Consider the following 10,687-nt stretch of genomic DNA (forward strand, 5'->3'; position numbering starts at 1 on the left):
TAAATTAAAGTTTATAACGTACATTATAATGTGATTTATTTGTTGGGTGTAATGAGGAGCCAGTTGGAAATTTATTGAGGGGTTAATTAACACACAATTTTAAATAGTATACATGGATGAAATATTGTAAAATACGTATGAAATTAAAGAAGTTGTACAAAATGCGATCCTCTCACAACAATTTTCTTTTATTTTTTGTGCTGTTAAAAGATTATAGTACTCTCATCGTCCATTATTATTTGTCACTAATTTCTTTTAGTTCCGTTTGCCAAATCTTATTTGTGAAAAATAAATGTCATAATCCTGATTGACAGAATCGAAGCCACTGTACAAATGGTCAAACATTAAAGTCATAAATGTCATTACAGCTTAGATGTAATCATCATAATTGCTAAAGACAAACTTTGTGAAGTGGAAATGAATAGATTAGGGCATTAATAGTATTTCGGAATAAATTTCCTTCAAATAATAAAATGAGTAATTGAGTCTCAGGAATATTTACCACTAAATACCATTTATGCACCAACCAATATTTCAATACCAATCTCCTAAATATTCTTCTCCCACGTTGTAGATTGTTTGTGGATGACTTCTATGTAAATACTAGTATCATTCTATATTATAATTACACAAAAAAAAAATCTTTAATTAGCGTTTATATAAACTTCTCACTTTATAGAAAAAATATCAGGACAAATTATCAAATAAATTGCAAAAGATAAAAATTCTTGTCTTTTCCACACGTTTCAAAAACTGAATTATAAATTATGAAGATTGTACTTTTCGCAATTATTTAAATCGTTTAATTTCCAATAAAATACATGATAATGTGATAACCAATTTTAAATATGTGGATATGCTATGGCTACTACGTTAGGAATATCAATTCACCTCATTATAATGATACATGTTTACGCAGTGAATGACGTTTTCAAAATCAGATGCAAGATCATCATGTATCTTAATGAAAAAAAGACAATGAGATGATCGCAAAAATTACAATCATTGTAATTCATAGTTCAATTTTGGAAAAGTTTGGAATATATCAGAATTTGACATTCCTGATTTGTTTGACAATTTATCAAATTATTAATCTCTCTAATCCCCATTAATTATCTCATTTTTTACTATTTTTAAGATTTTTTTTTACTTTATTAGATCATCTTCAACCATTTATACCAAACTCAAACTCACTTTTTAGTATATGTTACACTAAAAAGTAATTATACTTGAACCATTTACACAAAGCTTAAATTTTGGCATCATTTTTAAGTATATGTCTCGCAAAATTTTTACAATAGCCCCATATTTAGTGTTTTTCCGTATAAAAAATGAGTTGGAATTTGTAATATAATTAGAAAAAAAATTACACAAAAAATGAGATTGAATGTATATTGGAAATGGGCTTAAAAAACTGGAAGAGAAAAAAGTATTGAAATACTCCATATACTTATCAAATATAGTAAAATAGAATTAGACAATTAATGCAGATAGGATAAGAATAACAAAATGAGACAATTAATGAGGATTTGAAAGAGTATTTTTTTCAAAAAATCATTCCAACCCTCTCTAAATAAGGCATCAGATTAGCAGTGCTCTGAGTCTCTGACCATAAACAGTGTATTGGCTGGCTTAGCTCACCCTCTCCTCTCTCTCTACACCTCTCTTCACGGTTTTCTTTATATACTCCTACTTATCTGCGCCTGTGAATATAACAATAGTAGAAAGCAAAAAAGTATAGGCAGAATCTAATGGACTACGATAGGATACACAAGGTCCAGGTATTCCAATCTTTTACTATCTTCTCTCTGCATACATGCATTTCTCCTCCTTTTTCCTGGTTTCTTCATCGATATATTTCAAATTAGATGTTTTGTGATCCCAGCACTCCAATTGCTTGATTGATGGTTTCAGAGAAAATCACGCTTAAAGAAAATTAAGGTTGAATTGAGATCATTTAAATGGGGTAAATTTAAATTTTTAATCTTTTCCAACTTTTCTAAAGTGGGGTGTGTTGAAGTTTCTCAATTTGGATAATTTTTCATTTTTTTTGCAGACTGGCATTCTATCTCCGAGTAAACTGAGGATGAAGCTTATGGGGTCACACCATCAAAAGAGATCAAACAGTATTTCTTCAAGAACATCTCCTGTTAGAATGGAAGATTCAGAGTTTGCCAAGGACAGCTTATTGGCAGCCGAAAATGGGGATTTTGGAGAGGAAGGTTTGATGATTTTTCCCCTTTACCTTTTTGCCTTATGTTACTCTGTTATTATTGGTTGGTTGCATTTGTTAGTTATCTTTAGTCCTTAGATATCATTGAATTAGTGCTAGTGCTAGTGGGCCTAGTAGCTTTTGCCTTCTTTGAGCTGTTTCTATTGGTATGATATATAGTTTCTGGAAAAAATCGTTGAATTAGTTTTAAGTTTTTCACTGGGGAAAGACTTGAGTGAAGTTATTTGTTTCTTTGAGTGAAGCAGCAGTTTTAGTGCTCTAATTGTGAAAAGCCCATTTGCTGATTTTAGGCTTGCATCCTGTTTTCGTTTTGCAGCATTGAATTTAGAGGTTTCACAAGTTAAGTCTGGTGGTGCTAGCCAAGGTGATGGGAATTCATTGCAGCTGAAGGCTAATGGCGATGCTAGTCGTTTTAGAATGCAGCTTCTTTCCAAGGGAGATACCGGTAATTCCAGTTCTGTCCACCCCATCAGAATGACAGAGGATGAAAATCTTGATTATGATAGCACCTCGAGCTTTGAGTTCCATAAAGGGGAGAGGTCGCTGCACCATTCCATAACAAGATCGTTCTCGAGGCCAATGTCATCTAAATGGAACGATGCAGAGAAGTGGATTATGAACAAGAAAAATGTGCAATCCAATATCTCAAAGAAGGCCAACATCCAAAATCAGGTGAACAGACAACCAGCGAAAATGGTAAGAGTTGTGCCAGAGCCATCGGTGAAGCGTGTCGATTTTTGCCAATCTGCTTCGCAGACAGGACCGGGGAAATATGCATTGATGGATTTGTGCCCTGAGAGTAATGGTGTAACAGACGAAACAACAGGTGAATATGGTGCTTTTACTCTCTTGTATATTTTGAATGGGTATCTTAGTTTTCATGCTTTTTGACTTCATCAGCTTGAACTACCATTGCTTTTTATCACTACCCTACTTAGGAGTAACTATCTCATTAGACTGGAAATTTGGTTGATTTGTTTTGAAATATGGTTCTTTAGTACTCAAAAAGTTGTACTACAAGAAAGTTGTACTTGCTTGAATCTCTTCTTAATCGGGAAACTGATTAATTATTTTACTCCAATGATTCTGTTGCTGCAGCTGCTGCTATCTTGATCTTGTCAGGGAATGAATGAATATAATGTGTAGCTAAGAAAGAAAACAATGGTTTGCAACTTTGTGAAATTGCATTGCTTATTGGCTTCTTTTGATGCCAGCAGATCCTGCCATACGATCAGTATCAATGAGAGACATGGGAACAGAAATGACTCCTGTTCCGAGCCAAGAGCCGTCAAGGAGTACTACACCGGTAAGTCCAACAACCCCAATTCGCAGCCCAATGTCTTCCATACCATCTACTCCTCGGAGAGGGGAACAAGCACCCACACCAACGGAACATTCCATCAGCAATTCCACTCAGAACTTGGCCGAACATGCTAAGAAGGAATTGTCCGAGCAAGAGCAAAAGCTTAAAACGAGAAGGGAGATTGTGGCCCTGGGCGTTCAACTCGGTAAGATGAATATTGCCGCTTGGGCAAGCAAAGACGAGACTGATGAGAGTGATTCTGGGTATGAAGCTATAGACAATGATGAGCTTACACCGACTGAGTATACAAAACGCGCAGCTGCCTGGGAAGAAGCTGAGTATGCTAAGCATGCTGCCAGGTTCCTTCTTCAAGCTTTTGTTTTGTAGTTGAAGTACCGCTGTTGTTATCAGTTGCAGCTTTCAACTTACTTGAATCTGATTTCAGATATAAACGCGAAGAGATAAGAATTCAGGCATGGGAGAGTCAGCAGAAAGCTAAGCTTGAAGCTGAAATGAGGCAAATAGAGGTAAAAGCATCTCATCTCCTTACCAATGAAATCCATAAGAATTCAATGTCGTGCATCAAAAGGAAAACTGATAAAAAATCAATAATCAGGCTCAAATCGAGCAAATGAAAGCCCAGGCTCAAGCAAAGATGGTGAAGAAAGTAGCAATGGCAAGACGAAAATCGGAAGAGAAACGAGCATTAGCGGAAGCTAGGAAAAAACAACAGGCTGAAAAAACAGCGTTGCAGGCAGAATACATATGCGACACAGGCCGTATCCCTTCTTCCACCTTCATCTGCTGTGGTTGGTCATAACCGAGCAGGACGTCCTCTCAGCAAAATAAGCAGGAAAACACACTCCTGTGGGAATAAGTTTGTCCATGTGAGAATCACCATTGTGGTTATGCTTTCCACCATATATTTATTTTCAGTCAAGAATTTGAAGCTTTTGGATTGAAGTTGAACTGCTAGTCTTTGCAGCTATACATGTCCTCATTCACACCAAGTATAGTTTTGATGTAATATCTGCCATTTTTTGTTATACTATATAGTTTCCTATCAAGTTGAGTCAACTTAAAAAGACTAAATTGGCTTGTCAAAAAAAGAGTGTAAACAAGACATGAGAAGTAAACAAAATAGGGCTATACTGAGTTTTTTAAAATTGATAGACAATCAAAACTAGTGCTATTTCAAGATCAACTAATACTACTAAACAAGAACATGGGAAGAGAACAGAGGAAGATGAACTATGAGATACTTACAGTATTATAGCTTCTATTATAAAATATTTTCAAGTTAGAAATAGAAATTCTCATGGCTACCAGATTCAGACAAGGCTAATATTACAGACAGAGATTGCAACTATTAATACAACTGGCTCAGAATTCAGAAATCAAGACTTCCAACAGACGGTATACCGGTGCTCATGTTCCTACCCTCCTGCCGGCTTCCATAACTATCACAGCCGCCGTTTTGGACAGGCAACCTTTGTAGGGGGATGGAGTTTAGAAGCTCCAGTCCTTGTTTCCCCATTTCCTGCACCTCTTGTGGCGACAGGATCTTAATGCACCATACGCTGTTTACGAACTCCCTGAAGTAGTACAGGAATCAGAGAGTCCTCGAGGCGGCAGAAGATATATACATTTGCATATTCTGTTAAGAATGTGAGTGAGAAATGGAGAGAGAACTTACTGCCAGGGGTCGTCCCCGAGAAGAAGGACATCTTTTTCACGGTCCACAAATACAAGCTGCCAGCCTGATCTCAACGGATCTTCCAATTCTCCTTCAAGGCCAAACATCTGAGCAAGCTCACTGCGCAGCTCCGGATAACTGCTAAATTTGGTGATGTCGAGCGACCTTCCGAACGACCCAGTTTTGTGAACCTGTGGAATAGTCACAAACACGTACCAGATATCAACTCGTAAGATGGCATTTACTTTGGGTGATAGATTAGATTCATAATGCACAGAGCAGAGTTTTCGAAGGATTAGACATATCTATGAAACCTATCCCCAAATATTTTTCGAGGAAATTACCTTAACAAAGGTTCTATCGGCCGGATCATTATGCCCACCATTGTCATTAGATATCAGAAAACCCGAGTCATCGATGCAACTGCTTGAAGTCACTGCATGATTGATGGAGTAATCAGCACCGGAGCTAGTCATGTAGCTGGAAGAGGCGAAGGTCATGGCCGCATTATCAGGCTCACTGACTGCTTTCAGGTTTGACAATCCATTCGGCATGAGAAGAGAGGAGGAATCTATGTTCACTCCAAAGAGAAAGTGGTTGTGGGGATCGTTATTCGCTTCTTGCTCCATCAAGCAATCTCTACCGGGAAATGGAGGCAAAGAAACCGGATTGCTGGTTGCATTTGAGTTTAAGAGTCCCAACTGATCAGCCCGCGGTGAGATAGTCTGCGAGGGGATACCACTGGAAAGAGGATCTAGAGCAACCCGTTTTGTCGGCCAACCACTCGAAGATAGCAAGTTGTTCGATCTTGACACGTTGAGGAGGTTGGAGGCCTCCTCCTGGGTGACCGAACTCAACAGGCTGTGCAGAGGAGAGCTCATATTACCGACAGGTTTCACATTCGACTCTGGAAAACACTGCTGCATGGAAGACATCGAGTGCATCGTCTGAGACTGCACTTGAGAATTTGATGACAACTGTGATAGCTGAGGATCAACAACATGCTGCGTCTGATTACTGTGCTGCTGCTGCTGCTGCTGGTGGATCTGTGCATCGTTGAACGAGTTTTGTTGAAGCAGTTGCTGCTGGAGGAGATTTTCATGCGACTGAGACATTGCCTGAGACTGAATTCCTTGAAGGCTTTGAACAAAGGGAGCAGAGGACTGAGGCTGCTGCATAAAGCCTGCAGATCTGCTGCCGATGGATTGGGGCTGCTGGAATTGCATAATCGGGGAAAGCATTTGTTTCGAAGGGTCCATAACCCTCATATCCTGCATAGCTGCAGCTGCCATAGCATGATAAATATCGTTTTGCATGCCAAGCATCGATGCATCAAACCTCGGCTGCATCCAAGGTGAGACCCCCATCCCTTGGTTCAGGGCTTGCATTCCTCCGTCTCCACGAAGCCACATGAGGGAGGGATTTAACCCCATGTCATCAATCTTCATCCCTAGGTACAACAAACAATGCGGATTTTAGAAATACAATCAGACACGCATGTGTGAGAGATGACAATATAGATAGAGCTCGAATAGATCCAGTCAAGTGTGGAAGTGGGATTCAACCTGCATAGGAGGGGAGACCTGACGGCCATGGCCGCTTCAGTCTTAGAGGAAACGGTGATGGATACATAGGGAATGAGGTTAGAGGTTCGATTTCCCAAAGTGAAACTCTCGGCTGCCTCTCTCCAGCTGTTGATTCGTCCCAGCCAACCTTTATTGATCAGAAATCATCTAATTAAGAAGGCAGCTCACTACAGTTCTTTCAGAGTAGTGGGAGTGGTGAATACGATCAATGTGTATCTATCCATGAAGTCATACACGAGTTGGTAGGAAGCTGAGAAGGTGTAGCTTACCTTAACTGATCGCCAATGTGAATTCGGCCACCTGACAGGATCTGAGTCGCTTATGCCAGTTATTGTGCCCATATAGCTGGAACCATAAACATCTCAGAACCAACGCAAAAAAAACATGTCGAAAAAACATTTCTCAGCGTAAAAAGCATCAAAACATACCGACGAACACTAGATTCTTCTGTTTCAAATAGCATCCGGAAGCGCATCCCCACAGATACTCGCGTATGATGCACTGCTTTTATGTATTTAGCCAGAGGTATAACAAATTCGGAGGGACTTGCCCTGAATCAAAATTGGTGTCAGCAGAATGTCGTTAGAATCCGATATATATCAAATCGTGCAGGCATTTATCTTGAGGAAGCAGCATACCTGGGATTATAGAATATCGTGAAACGGCTATTTGTTGCAGCTGCATGAGCAGCAGCAGCAAGCAGACCTAAATGCATACTATCACTAGATAACACCGACGAAGGCATCACTGTTTGTGGGCGGTTAGCACGTCGAATGCCAAGAAGCAGCTGATTCTTCTCGTTCCTGATCAACACATAAACAAACCAAGTAAGACCTCGCCGCCCTAGAATTTTTGAACAAGATGTTGCCACATTCTAGAGAAATAAAGTGTGTACCATATGAAAAGAACCGAATCACCAGCAACAAGTCTTTTAGCACTCACAAAAACACTCCAACCAGTTGTTAGCAGATGCCTCTTTGGCTGACCTGAGATTGTGATAAAGTAAGATTTTAACATCATATTGTTGAAAATTATTGAAAAGAAAAATCCATGGCATAAGCATACATTTTATGACACTAACATCAATTAAAATTTTAATTATCAAAACCAGATGTAACGATTATGCTAATAGACCAAAGTCACCAAACCTAAAGGCCATATATATTTAGGTTTTGGTAAAATATGCAAACTGAAGATATTACAATCATTCCCCATCTACATTTTTGTATAGTCAAGAACTCACCTCGAAATATATGCCTGAATTTCCACTCGTTGTTATGAAGATCCCTGGCAATCAATTCTTGTGCTGGAGGTTGCTGTGAAAAATCCTGTAAACAGATATTGATTGCATAACTATAAATGCCAGATAGCAAAAAGATTTTTTAAAAAAAGACATGTTTTAAAATTTCAAAAACAATATTTTTACCAATGGTGGGAACACTTTTTCAGCTGCCCTACGCGGAACTGAGAAGCCACCGTGAGTACTTGTGTCACTAGCTGTCAAAGTTTTGCAGAAGTAATTCGTCGGCTGTTTACTGGCTGCACCCATGTCTGCTGGAAGAAAGGAAACCTCTTTCTGTTCCTGCTGCAAAAGATCACAAAAATAAACAAAGATTAAGCAAAATTTGTGATTTTATCCCAAGGATAAAGACTAAGATTTAAGGAATCCACAATGAGATAAGTGACATACTGCATTTAGTGGCTGCAGGGTCATCTGTGCATACACCTCATCCGTCTCTATGTCGGCCTGGTTAATAACATAAACATGAGCTTCATGAACTAGCTCACATGAGACGTGATAAAATTTCCAGACGCGAGATGACTTACATGCATGGTCACGTTATGAAGCTGGCAAACGAGCTGTGCAGGTAAACTTTGGTAATTGGGCATCTGAGCATCGACTTCCTTGTTCGTGGACACAGCAACCTATGCAGCACGCATTAAGAACTATGAGCTTTTGATTCACAAACCATGAGTCTTTGATTCACAAACTATGTTCATGAATAAATAAATAAATGTAGTGTGAGACGAATACCTGCTCGCTGTGGCCCTGAGGAAAATACACCACATGACTTCCGAGAGACGGGAGAGAAACGAGAGGGCCAGCACAGGCATGCCAAAGTTCAGAATTTAGGCAGCTCTTCTCTCCTGATCGAATTCGAGAAAAATCATCAGTAATCAAGAACAGTCAGAATCAACACATATTCAAGAAAAATCATCAATACTCAAATACAGATGAGGAATCAACAACCATTTACGCCAAACTCAAACCCATTTTTGAGTATATGTCACATTAAAAAGTAGTTTTACTCCAACCATTTACACCATATTTAAAATTTGCACCATTTTTGGGTATTTGTCTCATAAAAATTTTGCAACAACGCCAAATATGGTGTTAATCCATTGAAAAACCCAAAAATAGGTTTGGGTATGGTGTATGGTTGGAGAAATTGTCTACACAAAAAATGGGTTTTGGTGTATGATTGGAGATGGTCTAACACACAAAAAAAGGAAAATGTTGAAAAAGGGCCATGAAAATATTCATGAAAAAGGGAAAGGCAAAATATTCAAACTCCCAGAAAACCTCATCACCCAGAAAAAACAAGGAAAGAAGAGAAAATTCAAGAAAGAGAATCAAGTTCTTTTGCAGATTTTGCAGAGTTGAATTATTACTTACTATTAGTATTTAATTTTAAACTTAGAAAAGCATAAAACAAATCAAGATTCCACATCAACTTTCTCCAATAAGTATATGTCAAAATCTCACAGTTGAGCAGCCCCAAACCATCAATGCATAGAAACAAAAGGGAAGAAAGGGAAATCTCACCTTCAGGAGACTGCTGATTCAAGCAAGCAGAGAGTTTCATGATGAAGATTCAAACAATACAGTTGAAGAAGCACAATAAACAGCAGTAACTGCAAATAGGAAAATCCAAACAAATCATAAATACTAAAATAAATCCCTAATATTCCCAAAACTCAAAATAATTCAGCTTCCAGTTACCTCCTCTCCACCCCCAAATAGCATAACACCTGTACTTTTATCCTCCGAATTTCACCCTCCAAAATTTCAAAACTCAATTTTCTACCCCCTCACTCCTCCAATTTATTGAAATCCAAGAACAAATTAAGCCTTATTTCATGAAGAAAGTAAGGCCAAATTGAAAAAGTTTCCCCCAAAACTCAGCACAATCAGTTCCTGATTTTTTTCCTCCTCAATCAGAGAAAATGCAATTGAGAAACATTATCTTTAGCTCAAAAAAAAAACAAAGAAACTTTCCAAGCCTCCTCAGATCTCAACATCTCATGCTAGAAGAAAGTAGCACACCAAAACCCTCAGCAAAATTGAACCTTTTTCCCCTGAACCAACGCAAACAAACAAAAAAAAAGAAGTCTTGTGTTGTATTCGAAGGCGCGGATTTCCAGACGAGGACTAAATCAAACTCCACCGTTGCATGCGCGTAACAATGCTTCGGTAAGTGTGGAAATGGCGAAAACTGAGATACTCCTCCAGCTGCAAATTAAGCAGAGCCAGTGACTTGGAGGAAAGGAGTAGAATATAGCGATTCTCTCTCTGTCTCTGTGTATATATGGGTTTCTTTCTCACTCCTGCTCCAATCAGTCAATATTCAATATCACCTTTTCCAATTCTTCAGATGTCATTTTTAATTTAGGCGAGAGAGAGAGAGAATGTGGTGGGAAGAGAAGAGTGGACCATGCAATAATTAGATCTTTTGAACATGGGAATTACTTTTTTAACCTTTTTGTGCTTTTTCCCATCTTCACATATTTTTAAATTAAATTAATTTGTAAATTCCAATTCGAAGTGGGCCTGGCCTTCTCAGATTAAGACTGAGATCTGCTGAAAT

At 38.5% G+C, this 10,687-nt stretch overlaps 2 protein-coding genes across 9 annotated transcripts; one reads left to right on the plus strand and one right to left on the minus strand.

Annotated features, from left to right (window-relative positions):
* The first annotated feature begins 1,566 nt into the window (after nt 1-1,566).
* Nucleotides 1,567-4,563, plus strand: LOC121745421 (titin homolog). 7 transcript variants are annotated; one of them, XM_042139318.1, is made up of 7 exons: nt 1,567-1,781; nt 1,869-1,966; nt 2,057-2,222; nt 2,550-3,059; nt 3,448-3,895; nt 3,982-4,063; nt 4,153-4,563. In XM_042139318.1, exons 3-7 carry the CDS (start codon nt 2,087-2,089, stop codon nt 4,354-4,356), a joined length of 1,380 nt encoding a protein of 459 aa, XP_041995252.1. In that variant the 5' UTR covers nt 1,567-1,781; nt 1,869-1,966; nt 2,057-2,086; the 3' UTR covers nt 4,357-4,563. The 7 variants fall into 7 exon arrangements, with proteins under 7 accessions (XP_041995252.1, XP_041995253.1, XP_041995251.1 ...); XM_042139319.1 differs by having other exon boundaries at nt 1,869-1,941; XM_042139317.1 differs by having other exon boundaries at nt 1,886-1,966.
* A 220-nt stretch (nt 4,564-4,783) lies between these two features.
* Nucleotides 4,784-10,465, minus strand: LOC121745419 (auxin response factor 6-like). Of its 2 annotated transcripts, none has more exons than XM_042139313.1 (15): nt 9,823-10,465; nt 9,646-9,734; nt 8,854-8,966; nt 8,646-8,744; nt 8,509-8,565; nt 8,245-8,400; nt 8,062-8,146; nt 7,714-7,804; nt 7,457-7,621; nt 7,247-7,369; nt 7,088-7,163; nt 6,798-6,945; nt 5,577-6,682; nt 5,233-5,423; nt 4,784-5,131 (listed from the first exon to the last, which is right to left on the minus strand). In XM_042139313.1, exons 2-15 carry the CDS (start codon nt 9,683-9,685, stop codon nt 4,927-4,929), a joined length of 2,655 nt encoding a protein of 884 aa, XP_041995247.1. In that variant the 5' UTR covers nt 9,686-9,734; nt 9,823-10,465; the 3' UTR covers nt 4,784-4,926. The 2 variants fall into 2 exon arrangements, with proteins under 2 accessions (XP_041995247.1, XP_041995246.1); XM_042139312.1 differs by having other exon boundaries at nt 8,245-8,403; nt 9,823-10,464.
* Between the last annotated feature and the right edge of the window lie 222 nt (nt 10,466-10,687).

Source organism: Salvia splendens, chromosome 8 (assembly GCF_004379255.2).
Source record: "Salvia splendens isolate huo1 chromosome 8, SspV2, whole genome shotgun sequence".
Classification (NCBI taxonomy): Eukaryota; Viridiplantae; Streptophyta; class Magnoliopsida; order Lamiales; family Lamiaceae; genus Salvia; species Salvia splendens.